The sequence below is a fragment of the Mirounga angustirostris genome, unplaced genomic scaffold (genome assembly GCF_029215605.1).
Source record: "Mirounga angustirostris isolate CCGP_5_RB_7025 unplaced genomic scaffold, mMirAng1.0.hap1 SCAF_7, whole genome shotgun sequence".
In the NCBI taxonomy this organism is placed as follows: domain Eukaryota; kingdom Metazoa; phylum Chordata; class Mammalia; order Carnivora; family Phocidae; genus Mirounga; species Mirounga angustirostris.
Window position 1 is genome coordinate 57,284,104 of NW_026991715.1, and position 14,450 is coordinate 57,298,553.

The 14,450-nt window shown below is 38.0% G+C and overlaps 1 protein-coding gene across 7 annotated transcripts in view; it reads right to left on the reverse strand.

The window, feature by feature from the left end:
- CERT1 (ceramide transporter 1) overlaps nucleotides 1–14,450 on the reverse strand; it is a 147,199-nt gene that overhangs the window by 63,672 nt on the left and 69,077 nt on the right. For all 7 annotated transcript variants that reach the window (XR_010413103.1, XR_010413102.1, XM_064596251.1 and 4 more), the window contains 2 exons: nucleotides 12,443–12,600; nucleotides 8,252–8,344 (listed from right to left, as the gene is read on the reverse strand). Coding sequence is in view for 5 of the 7 variants with exons in the window: in XM_064596251.1 (XP_064452321.1) it covers nucleotides 8,252–8,344; nucleotides 12,443–12,600 (251 nt within the window). In the remaining 2 variants the exon portion in view is untranslated. The remainder of the gene's footprint in view (nucleotides 1–8,251; nucleotides 8,345–12,442; nucleotides 12,601–14,450) is intronic.

Here is a 14,450-nt window from a genome sequence, read left to right on the forward strand (position 1 = left end):
GCACCCATAGGCAGTCTAGGATGTGATTGGGGGGGGGGGAGGGGAAGGATGCCGGCATCCCTTCAGGGCCTTTTATGGCAGGAATGCCTTCACAGGAAGGCAGGATGGTGATCAACAGTGATTTTTGTTTGAGGGATGACTCTGGTCACTTTTGACACACGAAACCTCTGACATAACCTGTGTGGGACGCCACCTGGGAGTCAGGGGGGATTTGGTAATGGACCTCCTTTACTTTTCTGGGAACATGGCCTCATTAGGCTTCTTCTTCGGTTCCCAAGGAAGGGTGCCTTTTAACCTACTGGAAACAATTCAGATTGCAAAATTTAGGAAAGGACTGAGCTCCTGTAACACTGCATGGCCTCAGGATCTGTCAGTTAGATCTCTTCTGCAGGAAACAGGGCAGATGGACCTACGGTACCTTCACTGCTTGTACGTAGGCCTTCACTGCTCTACACCAGGACCCCGACCTAAGAGCCTCTTGCAGAATGTGTTTGACTGAATGTGTTGGCTTGTAACCCACCCTCCCCAACATATTGGATGATAATTATCTAAATAGGCCCCTCCAAGTAAACCCAGGTTTGCTGGAGGAAACACAGGCCACCCCAAAGGGGACTCTGACTCTCTCTCACTGTTCTTCCTAATAGATGTAGGGGCTTCTCCCTCATTTCCTGGGTTAATGGCTATAACTGGAGCCATCTGTGGTTAGTCTACCTCAGGACAAGGATCTTAAGGAATATTCCCAAGCAGCTGCTGAAACTCCCTTTGTTTTGGGGAAATTCCCTGTCTTCTTTCGGACATGGACTGCTTATTCCCCCCCTTGTTGGCGGGGAAACATGGCATCTGCTCCTCTGTTGGAGCTGGTGAGCTCTAGAACCAGGAACCCTCTTCTCTGCCTTCTGGCAGCACTTTGCCTCTTTTTTTTTTTTTAAAGATTTTATTTATTTGACAGAGAGAGACGCAGCGAGAGAGGGAACACAAGCAGGGGGAGCAGGAGAGGGAGAAGCAGGCTTCCCATGGAGCAGGGAGCCCAATGCGGGGCTCGATCCCAGGACCCTGGGATCATGACCTGAGCCGAAGGCAGACGCTTAACGACTGAGCCACCCAGGCACCCCAGCACTTTGCCTCTTCTATCTCCCCCTCCCTCTTCTCCTGTTTTTGCACCACCTTGGGTGCGACCTGCATAACTGGCTTCTAGACTATCCTCAGTGCCTCAGGCACCATGGCTCCTTCTCCCTTCACTGTCAAGGAGCAAGAAGAGCACCCCCTGGACTTAATACCACCTACTCCAGATTTCCTCACTAGTGTCTCAGGTAAAAATTGACAATGGAGAGGATCCAGGTGGAACATAATTCAATATTTAAACTAATTTAAGGTTATTGGTTTAATTAAGATAGACATGTCTTTTAAGTTATCAGCAGTAAACGTGAAACTTTATTCTATCCAGGTTTGCTGAAGGTCAAATAAGCTCGTGTTATCTCTTTGCAAATTGTTTAGCAAAAAGATGACTAAAATGATGATTGTCTCAAAGTTTTCATGGGTAATTGTTAAGATAGCTTTCAAAGTCTCTGGTAACCTGAAATTTTAAAGTTTTGCTTGGATGATAAATGGGATTAAATCTGTTGGGCATCTAGGTCTCTTCCAAATAGCATAAAAGGGCTAAATCATTGATTACTAGATGTAGGTTTGTGCTTTTGACTTCTTATTGCAAAGAAACTAAGGATGTTTAAATCTGTTGGTAAGCATGTTTTGTGCTTAATTGATTCATAAATTTGCTTAATTGATTCATAAATTTGGTAACAGTCCACAATTGGTTACTACTTAGTCTTCACTGGAGACTAAGGTTTCTAAGAGTGCAAAATTCTGCTAAATGTAATTAAGACTGATGGAAATAAGGGAAACGACTCTGTATATACAAATGTAGAAGATATGTAAGGAAGATATAAGGAATGGGAATGAAGGTAAAAGAAGGTAATTTTGTCCTAAATGGTTGTTTGGAGAGATGGCTTGGGACAAAATCTGAATGCAAAAGAAAGTTGTAGAAGGTTTGTGATGGGAAAACTCTGGAACGGAATTTTAGGTGTGGTCAGGATGGACCTTAAGATTGAAATGAGTGGAGAAGTACATTGGTATAAGGTTGAAAGTCTGCTTTCTCTCTGTTCAAAAAGACAAGTTTTCTTGAATTGTTGTCTGCTCTTGATAAGAATATGTAAACAAAGGTTTTTTCTCTTTTGTCTGCTCAGAAAACCAGTTTATGTTTTGCCTTTATCAGGTCTTTAACATCCTAATCCTATTTAGGTATGTGCTTTAAAACTTTCTAAGGTTTTAACAAACTTGCCCAAGATTTAAATCATGAACAAAGTCTCGTTGACTAATTAGGCTTGTTTGTTTGGTATGTTACCTTCTGGTAAAAGGTCATCATCACTCTATTTTATAGATTATTAAAGTGTTATGTGTCACAGAAATAACCGGATTTCCTTGCCAGCTACATTGTAACCTCTCATCAGATGTTTAACCATATCCATTTTTTAGTCTTGTCATTTATAGTTATTCTCTTGTAAAATGTTTCATCTTTAAGGAGAACTAAGGCTGCATTCAAACTAAACAAGAATTAGTAACATGGGACTAAATGAACTAAAAGATTATAGTGTTGTGACTCTCGTTTGAAACACTCCTGGCTCTTTACTATTTGCTCTTCCAGACTAAGACTTTCTCTTAAGACATCAGTAATAGGGGCGCCTGGGTGGCTCAGTCGTTAAGCGTCTGCCTTCGGCTCAGGTCATGATCTCAGGGTCCTGGGATTGAGCCCCGGATCGGGCTCCCAGCTCAGCAGGAAGCCTGCTTCTCCCTCTCCTACTCCCCCTGCTTGTGTTCCCTCTCTCACTGCCTCTCTCTGTCAAATAAATAAATAAAATCTTAAAAAAAAAAAAAAAAGACATCAGTAATATACAGAAATAACAATAAAGCAAATTAAAACATTTAACTTTTCTCTCTACCTGAACCCTCTCATTGAAAAGGTCTCAGTAAGTATTCGTTCTTCCATGGCAATCATAATCATTTGCGTAAGTTCAGTAAGAATCTTCTCCTTGTAACAGGACACCACTGGAAATGTTGGTTATTTTACCAAGGCTCTGACTGGAATGTCATATTTGAGAGACATGCATAGACTCAGATATGACCAAACACCTTTTTTTTTTTTTTTTTTAAGATTTTATTTATTTATTTGACAGAGAGAGAGAGAGAGAGCAGGAACACAAGCAGGGGGAGTGGGAGAGGTTCGAAGCAGGCTTCCCGCGGAGCAGGGAGCCCGATGCGGGACTCGATCCCAGGACCCTGGGATCATGGCCAGAGCCGAAGGCAGACGCTTAACGACTGAGCCACCCAGGTGCCCCTGACCAAACACCTTTAAGGAACTAAGACTGACTTTATGAAACCTGGAGCTATAAAGCCGCTTGGAAATGTTGGCCTGATACCTTGCTTTACAGAGTTACCAGCAGCCTCACCAGGTGAGTAAAGAATGTCACTTCCTGGCAGGTGCAGGAACCTCAGGATACTTTGGGGACCTCGTGAAGAGGAATTCGCTCAAATCTACAGGTATTGCAGGCATGTCTGATGGCAAGTACTTGGCTTGGCTTCTGGCCTGGAGAGGCTACTAAAAGTTCAACCTAGAGATTCCTCATAAAGGTTCCAGCAGAGCAGATTCTAAAAGATGTATACGATCATTATTCTTGCTGAGCTTATGTAAATAATTATGCCAGGTTTGTTAAAATTGGACTTGTTTTACAAACGAAAGAGTCTTGATTTGGCTATCTCTGGAAATGAGGGTTATTTAAAGAGAAAAATTATGTTTCAATAATGCACCTTTAGTTTTGATTGTCCTTAGATGTTGTTTGCTTAAGCTAGACAACTTGAAGTAAACTTCACAGAAATAGCTTTTCTGTTTCTACACAATAGCTCCTGTATAGATAATCTTATTGCATGTTATTCTGTGGGGATAATAACAGGACCCCATGGGCATATGATTATTTAGGATTAATTTCCCCAAAATTATATAACACAACTAGCACCTTGACCAGTTCTGTGTGGCTGAGATGACAAAATCCTTCCCTAAAAGCCAGAGCACACCCCACTCCATAGGGTTAACTATGGACCTGTGGAGATAATGGATGGCCCTACTTTCTTTATGACTGGATTGGATGATGTACTTGGATGCCCTTATCTCTTGATAAGTCTTCTCTCATTTGCCAGTAATTCCTTGTAATTAGGATATTAATGCCTTACCTAAAACAGATGGAATTATCCCTTAGTCATATTTATCCTAGAAGCCACCTCTATTGAGGTACAAATGCAAATAGAGGCTTTAGCCAAGCATATAACAGTCTTTTTGGTAGGAGCCTCAAAGCTTACTTTGGGACAATGACTGTAATGACCTCACATCAGGTCCAGAGTGTCTTAGAAACCAAAAGCCACCAAGAGATTATGGGAAACTGACTTATTAAACACTAGGCAATGCTTATAGATATGCCTGAAATATATTTAAAACCTGTCAAACTTTAAACCCAGCTACCCTTAGGCCTGGACCTGATCATCATACTTCTGTAGTATAGAACATAACCGTTAAGAGGTTATTGATCTTGTTTATTCTAGTCGACCAGATTTAAGATGCCCCTATTAAAAATGCAGGTGACAGTTGGTTTACCAATGGCAGTAGCTTCATGGAAAAGAGGGGTAAGAAAAACCGGGTATGCTATAGTCAGTCTTAACTCAGACTGCTGAGGCCAAAGCCCTGTCAGCAAATACACCTCCCCAAAGCAGAATTAATAGCGCCCACCTGTGCTTTACAATTGGCAGAAGTCTTAAAAATTAATATCTACAGTGACTCCAGATATGCCTTCCTAGTACCATATGCCATATGGAGCAACTTAAAGAAAAGGGAATTATTGTCAAGACATAACTCCCCAATCAAATATGGGCTTGAGATTATTACACAAATTTAAAGGATGGCTCTCCAAAACCGAATAGCCCTTGAAATCGAGTAGCCCTTGAAATCCCCACTGCACTCCAAAGAGGCCCAGTATTATATGACTGGCTCCTTGCTGGGACCCAATGGCTATGAGACTCTAACTTGTCCATAGCTTCCCCCAGGCTGGACAGGTCACTGTACTCTGGGTTTTGCCTGGAGGCACAGACACATTATTAAAACAATTACCAACCCAGCTAACCTTCCAAATTTAAAACAATGGTGGACATGTTTTGTATGACATTGGTATGACCACCTAGCATCCATCTTTGTTCCCTCTTTGAGACTGGAGATTGTTTGGCACATGAAAACTCTTAAGTACACGGTCAAAGCCCTAAATGACACTCAAAATAGCATTTCTCTATTAAATACTAAAGTAATACAAATGCGCAAAGTAGTTTTACAAAACTTGCGCTATCATAAAAACAATGTTGTGTATACATTCTAGATTACCACAAAAATATTTCTGGGTTTCTAACTGACATGAATACTCAAGTTGGCACTTTAAATGATCTCTTTCCTTTAGTGATTGCTTAAAACTCCTAAACTGGAGGAAAATTATCAAAGGTCAACTATCCAAGGTCTTTTATTCAGAACAATATTAACCTTATTTTGTCATTTCCGGTGTCTCCCTTCCTAGTGTGAAGACTTCACTGCCATAACTTCCAGCTAACAGATCCTTTCTACTCAAGAAGGTTCATCTATGTTGACCTCGTTGGATTCAGCTGCCTCCCCTTTCATAACTCCCCTATATGTTCCCCAACTGACCAATATTGACTCATATGTAGGGACATCTCTATGCCCTATTCAGCAGGAAGACGTTACAGAAGATGAGATCTTCCACCTTCAACAACCTTAAAGATTTAAGGGTCAAAATTGTTCAGGGGGTAAATGGTGAGGGAACAGAAGGCAAGCTGAAGACAAAGCACAAGCTGACACCCTGCAACCTCCCCCCACCCCCTATTCCTGGGTGGGACATGTGTGACATCCTTCCAGGAATCTCCCAACTATCTTAATGCTAATCCCTTGTTAGGGGAAAAACAATCTTAACTTGACAATGGCAAGGCCTCCAGTATCCTGTGAGTCTTCTTTAGCATACGAAAATCCTTTTGAAACTTCCCTTTTTCCTAACCTCCCCCAACCCCATAGTATATAAACAGCCACCCCTCACAACCCCAGGGGCAGCAGCTCTTTCTGCCCAAGGGTCCTGTCCCTGTGCTTTAATAAAAACCACCATTTTGGGGCGCCTGGGTGGCTCAGTCGTTCAGCGTCTGCCTTCGGCTCAGGGCATGATCCCAGGGTCCTGGGATCGAGCCCCGCATCGGGCTCCCTGCTTGGCGGGAGGCCTGATTCTCCCTCTCCCACTCCCCCTGCTTGTGTTCCCTCTCTCGCTGTGTCTCTCTCTCTCATATAAATAAATAAAATCTTTAAAAATAAATAAATAAATAAATAAATAAATAAATAAATAAATAAATAAATAAATAAAAATAAAACCACCATTTTGCACCAGAGAATTCTTTCTTGGCTGTTGATTCGAGACCTCCCTCCACCAAACTTCACCTATATTCCAAAACCACATCACCTCCTTTTGGGGCTTTGATCTTCCCCCAAAACCCTTGTCGACAGAAGTGAAGATAAACAAGCATACAATTACACTTATATATGGCTGGTAGGAGATACCATATATTGTTAAGCACATGGGCTTTTTGTATTTCCTATAATCTTCCTACATGAACATCTGGTTTTACTTATAATATGAAAAAAATTAGGTAATTTTAAGAGTTGACAGTTTACCCCCAAAATAAACCAAAAATAGCAAAAACAATGTGCTTAGCTTCAGAATGAAAATTAAAATTGTAATAGCTTATATCCCAGTAACTTGTTTTTTAAAACCCCGAGGGTAGCTAATTATATGATTTTTACACATTCTAGAAGGAATAATTGACAGCTCAATAACTGTGATGTATTACAGCTCAAGCCTCATCATTATGAATTTCCACACCTGGAAATCAATTCCAACATAAAACATACTCAGTCAACAGCAACTCTATTTTTTTCCTTTCTAAAAACAGCGAGAAATTTTTCAATTTTTTTTTTTTTAAAGATTTATCCATTTATTTGCGAGAGAGAGAGAGAGAGAGAGAGAGTGCAAAAGAGTGGGGGAGTGGCAGAGGGAGAGAATCTTTAAGCAGAATTCCTGTTGAGCACAGAGCCCAACTTGGGGCTTTGATCTTAAGATCCATGAGATCCTGACCTGAGCTGAAACCAAGAGTTTAGCTTAGCTGACTGAGCCACTCAGGAGCCCCTCTTTCCTATTTTTTAAAATATAAACTAACCATAATTATTTTTTAAAATATTTATTTGAGAGAGAGAGAGAGTGTGCGTGCGTGCGCACACGCGCGGGGGGAGGGGCAGAGGGAGAAGCAGACTCCCTGCTGAGCAGGGAGCTAGAAGTGGGGCTGGATCCCAGGTCCCTGGGATCACAACTCAAGCCAAAGGCAGATGCCCAACTGACTGAGCCACTGAGGCGCCCCTAAACATAATTATTTTAACATTCTACTTCTATCTCAATGATATCCTTTACCACTTCATTTTTAAAATGCATTTCAGGAATATCAACAGTATCAGTGACTATTACCAACTATATTTCTTACACCTTTTTCCCTCTAAAGAAATATAGTGAAAAAACAGTTTATAAAATATTAATATCTACGTGTGTGTATAGAGAGGGAGAATTTATTAATCATTCAACAAAGAAACAAAAGAGGAAAGAAGTTGGTTTCAGGTATTTTCAAACAAGAAGGACAAGGCCATGAGGACAGTTCGAGCTCTGCTATGGACAGGACCTCACAGTATATACAGCACACACTAAAATCTTTTTGTCTGTTCCTCCATAAGTTGCTTTTATTAAAAAAAAAAAAAAATTAGAAGACAACATTAAAAATTATCGTCCTCCACAGGAAAGATAAAAACTTGTCCTATAATGCAGACAGGCCTAATAAATGAGTCTTTGAAAAGCCTACACTAAATTTTGTAGTCAATTAAAAAAAAATCTATTTCAGAATAAGCCTAACATTTATATATTATGAAATATACATTTAATTAAACACTGAAGAACATACTACATATCTAGAATATTTAAAGGCTGTAAAAGTATTATTTAAAAATTAATCACTTTTGAGACAGATATGGCCTATATTTTCCTCCTTCTAAAATAAAAATATAACTTCATACCTCATAATCTGGCCCTCCAAAGTGGGATTTTTTCTTCAGTTCTGTCATGGCATTTTTGTACGCTTCCTCTATTCTTCTTCTCTTCTCAATTTCCTGTTTTGTTTTAAAAAGAAGCAAGTGAAAAATTATCACTTAGGGTGGAGATTTTCTCCGCATTTCACTGAAATTTTATAATTTGGCCAAACAACAGTAACAAAAACCTCACTCTATTCCTGTAAAAAATGAGCTTGATTCGGCCATAGAAAACAGTTTTTCTCTGAGCTATACATTACACACAAGATACCATTTAAATCACTACTAAGATCCATCTTATAGGTAGGTTATGGATTTATTTTTTTTATTTTTTTAAACATTTTATTTATTTATTTGACAAGAAAGACACACAGCGAGAGAGGGAACACAAGCAGGGGGAGTGAGAGAGGGAGAAGCAGCAGGCTTCCCTGCTGAGCAGGGAGCCCGATGTGGGACTAGATCCCAGCACCCTGGTATCATGACTAACCAACTGAGCCACCTGGAGCCCTAGGTTATGGATTTAGATGGATTAAGTAACCGCCAAAGCATCTATACTTAAAAAAAACAGAAACAAAGAAAAAAGATAAATTAACACCACAGAAATGCCTACAAGGTATTCATGTGTTTGCTTACCCCAGCCCACCCCCAGTAAAAGCTGTATCTATTTTGCTTTCAAGAAAAAAAGCAATGGATACCAGGAAGAAAATAACTCAATTAACAAGTGAAATCAATGAATGTTAAAATATATTCTAAGAAAGATAAATTTCTGGTACTTTCCCACTGCTGGTTAAAACTATTTCAGGGATGAAAAAGAGCTCAGATTTCTACTTTAACCCTCTCCTTCAATCTGTAGTTCTAAGAGGTTAAAAGACCCAAGGTCAATTTAGAAAGGTTGGCTCTGACACCAATCTCAAACTTATTTCTACAACAATGGATTGCACTGGTCAAATCTGATAACTGAAGTCTAACAAGCTTGTAAGGAACCTAATGCCTTTGTTCCCTTACCTCAAATACCTAAGGGCTAAATTAAAGTCCATATGAACTCACACAAAGCTAACTACTTCCAAATACCTATCTGAATTAAGGTTCATGCAAATCAGTGAATTAGTTCATTAGAACCAAAGCGTAATTTCTGCATACTCAAGAGAAAGCGGGTCTATAGACCCACCAGAATAGCTAAAATTACAAAACAAAACAAAGAAACACCCACAAAAACCTGACAGTACCAAGTGTTGCCAAGGATGAAGAACAAATGAATTCTCATCTATTGCTGGTAGAAGTATAAACTGATATAACCACTTTGGAAAATTGTTTGCCAATATGCACTGCAGCTAGCATAAACCCCATGAACCAACAATTCTACTGCTAGGTATGTACCTATATCCACCAAAAGCTAGGTACACGAATGCCCACTGCAGCTTTATTCACAATAGCCAAAATATAAAAAAACCTAAGTGTCTATCAACAGGAAAAACTGATAAACAAATTGAAGGCTTACAATGAAATATAATGAAAAAGAATAAACTACCAGTAAATGTAACAACACGAATGAGTCTCACAGTCAATGCTGAGGGGGAAAAAAGTCAAACACAAGTGTATATATGGTCACGTCTTGAGATGGTGGTATGGTATGGACCAGGGAGGCATGCGGGAAACTTCTAGGTGCTATAAAAATTCCTTATCTAATCTGAGTTGCGGTTATAGGGGTGTATACATAGCACAAAAATGAGCAAGCAGTACACTTGGTGCATCTCACTGTATTCATGCTATACCTTAATTTTCAAAACTGAACACAACAAAAACATACAGCACAGCTATAATATTCAAAGGATTTAAGGGAAAATGAAAAAAGCATGTGAAATTACACACACGAGAGCCTATTGATGTAAGCAAACATCTTCAACGAATAGATTTTCTCTTCCTAACATTGTTAATAACTAAAATTGTTTAATCTCACAATTTTTGGTCTTCTTGGACGTGACTAGCTAACAATTAAGTATACTTCTATAATAGAAGGGATTATTATTACAGGTAACCAAGTAAAATCATCACCACTAGATATTAATTTTCTATTATTCAGCTGAAAGAATAATGGAACTGACATTAGAAATCAAAGTATAAACAATTCTGCTATCAAACAGCTGTTATTATATCACCTATGACCTATTTAATTGCTCTCCTTAGATTAAGCTCCTTGAGGGACAATTTCCTGTTTATTGCTGTTTCCCCATTTCTAGCTTAGAGCTTAGCACAGCATAAGCATATAAATACTTTTTGAATGAAACAGAAATTTCAATTAAACAATATTAAATTATCACTACTTTCCTTCCCAAATATATAAATTACTTAAAAATCTGTTGATAAACAACACTCTCTATTCAAGAACTTTCTATTCCTTATAGAGTGTGTGTATACACACACACACATATACATGCATGTACACCATACATATACATAAAACATAGGTATACACACACACATACATACTGCATATCAAACATATCCACACTCTTACATTTCATATAAAATATAACTGGGATCCTATTTCAACTTAAAGAAAAAATTATAGTGAATAAGATTTGCCATCAGACCTGTAAAAGACTATAAAATGCAGTAGTTTCTCAATTTCAATTAATATTGCCATCTTTTGTGGCTTTTCTTTGCTTAGATGTTGCACTGAAAAGCAACAAAATTATTTTTTCACAGATCCTTTATTGCTCCTCAATGAAGAAAAAGAATACATAAGACTGACAACAGTGAAGTTAAGCAAAAGTTCACTTCCCTTTTCAGCACTGCAAGTAAGAAACTTGATTGCTGAAAGGATGGGAAAGCCAGGTTTCATTTTTAATGAATATTTTTTAGGTATTGTGATTAGAATATATGAATGAAGATGATGATCCCTTAGTGAAGGATAAAAAGACGAGAGACTGAAACCTTAAGAGAAAAGTGCGACAAAGTTTAAAATAAGCTAGTCTGGACAAGTTGAATGATTCTCTTGAGCTATGTCTAATGAGTTAAGGGGTTGTCCTGTTTTCTCAACACATTATTTTTGTGTGTACATGGAATCTTCTAAAAAATAAATTTGATTCACACTGTTAAAGAGTTGAAATCTCTGAAGATAAAATAGTTTGACTCCAGAATAATGAAATGTCTGTACCTTAAATATACATTTTCACTGCTTGTTTTTAAAGAATATGTATTACCAGTCAATATGGTTTACTGTCACCTACACTTGAGAATTCTTTTCTTCTACACAGGGGGACTTCCTTAAATACACAGTACTAATCAAACCCCTGGCCATCCTGCCATTAATCATCAGTGGTAACATTGCTTTACCTAGTTTCCTGTTCAAATTGATTAGATCTTGAAACACTAAAAGCAATTTGACTCATTCAAGAATGACAGGATTCTGACTAATGTCTGGCCTAGTATTCAGAGCTGTAATATAAAATAGAGTAAAATTCTTCCAACTGCTACTTAGCATCTCTGGACCAGTCTCTGGGCCTCTCAGTTCCTTCTATAAAATGCTGGCATTAGACCAGAACTAAATCTTCTAAGATATGTTATAGTTCTAACATTTTATTATTTTCCTGATGTTGAATTCTAAATAGAAGTTTTCCTACTAAACAAATTTACTGAGCCATAGTTGACATTAGGAACTAAAGATTCATATTGTAATGTTACTATCAGTGCTGAAGTTTAAACAAAGGTGGAAGCAGGTGAACATGAGGCAAATGTTCCATGAACAACATGTGTTAAATAATAGCACAATGACCCTGGAAAGTATATATGGCTACAAATGCAGTAAGTTAATGTTTAACTTGATAAATTGGTGTTTCAGTTCATATAACTTAAATGCAGCTTCACATATTTCACAATAAAGCTAGGTAATGTGAAGTGGCTCATCATTTCTATTCCAAGGCATTACCATTACTACTACAAAAATTTCTCTATTAAAATCCTACCACAAATTTGTGTTGTATAGTAACTGAATACATAACTGGTAAATCTCACTAGGAAAATGAGTTTAAGATGCCTACAAACTTTCAGAGGAGTAGTACCCCCGGCTACTTCTATCAATCCCAATAGGTTTTTCCCTAAGAAGTTAGTTTAAATGTTCAATCAATATATAAAGCTGAAATAAAATCATTTTTTAAGAGGAAGAAAAATGAGACTTACCTTATCCAGTCTCTTTTGCCAGCTGTCCTCACGTTTTACCATTAGTTCGATACAATGAGAAAGTGTAGCAAGGATTCCCGCAGTAGTTGCTTTAAAAGTTATTGCCTCCCCTTTAAAGTCTATGCCATTAATTCCTCTTGGTGTTACATGTGGAAATACTGGGGGGGGCGGGGGGGGGGAGGAGAAAGTTAATCACTGGAAGTCTTTCTAATGAAGAAATAACTCTTCATCACAACTTAAAACTAGAAAATGTTTAAAACCCAGCAAGTCAGAGCAGACTTTTGGATTATAATTTCCCTCTTGTTGGCCAACATATAAAAATTCCCATTCCATACTCCATAAGCAAAGAAGCTTGCAGCAGCATATGTACTTTCATATCTTTTTTTCTGGGTTCTGTTTCCTGAAATCTATTTGCTGTACTGCACCCAGTGAACAAAGTGGTAGGAGGAATAATACTTTAACAATAACACCCTGCCAGCTTAAAGCGGGACCAAATTACGGCAAGAACTACCTTACATTCTGAGAGACCTAAAATTTAAAAAATACCTGACAATAAACTATAGAACTGAATAAGGTCATGTAAAACTTTTAAATAAATATCCACAATTAAGTTTGAGACCAATGCACACATTAAATGGCTCTTATGTTTACATTTTATAATTTTAACTCAGAGTTCGCCTTTGAATTAATGAAAAATCTTACAACTCAACAAGATGCAAGCAAGACAGCATAATATCTTATACTCTTACCTAATAAGAAATCATTCCAATAGAACACTTATAAGTGAAATAATGATACTTTCAACTTTAAAAACTCATGTAGATATGACAGCAAAGGTATAATCCACAAAAGAAAAACCGATAAAGTAAACTTCATCAAAATTTAAAATTTCTGCTCTTAAAAGTATTGTGAAAAGAATGAAGGTTATGTAGAATGAGTAAGTCTACAGGTCTAATGTATGGCACTATCACTATAATTAATAATACTGTGCTGAATACTAGAAATTTGCTGAGACAGATTTTGGGTACGGTCATTACAAACAAAAATGGTAACTATGTGAGGAGATGATATGTTAAATAGCTTGACTGCAGGAATCATTTCACTGTGAATATCAAATCATGTTATATATCTTAAATACATATAGTTTCCACTTTAAAATACTTACAAAAAGAAAATGAAGAGACAAGCCACAGACTACAAGAAAATCTTTGCACAGCATATAGCTAATAAAGGATTTGTATCCTTTATCCATATGTTACATATAACATATATTAATATAGAATATTGACACATTCTATACTTCAATATAGAATATACATGGTCATCTCAAAACTTAATGATAAGAAAATATATAACCCAACTAAAAAATTGGGACAAAAGATTTGAACATTCTTCAACACAGAGATATGGATAGCAAATAAGCACATGAAAAGATGCTCAATACCATTAGTTACTAGGGAAAAAAAAAAAAAAACATAACAAGACACCACTACATACCTACTGTAAGACTAAAATTTGTTTTATGTTTTTAAAGATTTATTTATTTGAGAGAGAGAGAGCACGGGCACGTGAGCAGGGGAGGAGCAGAGGGAGAGGGAGAATCCCTGAGCAGACCCCCCTCTGAGCATGGAGTCCCACACAGGGCTCGATCCCAGGACCCTGACACCATCATCTGAGTGGAAACCAAGAGTTGGCCACTTAACCAACCTAGCCACCTAGGTATCCCAAGACTAAAATTTAAAAAGACTGACCATGCCAAGTGTTGGTGGGGATTTGGAGGAACCAGGACTATCCTGTATGGCTGGTAAAATGAACCTTGGTGGTTGTTTGTTTGTTTTTTTAAAGATTTTATTTATTTATTTGAGAGAGAATGAGAGAGAGCATGACAGGGGAGAGGGTCAGAGGGAGAAGCAGACTCCCTGCTGAGCTGGGAGCCTGATGCGGGACTTGATCCTGGGACTCCAGGATCATGACCTGAGCCTAAGGCAGCCACTTAAATAACTGAGCC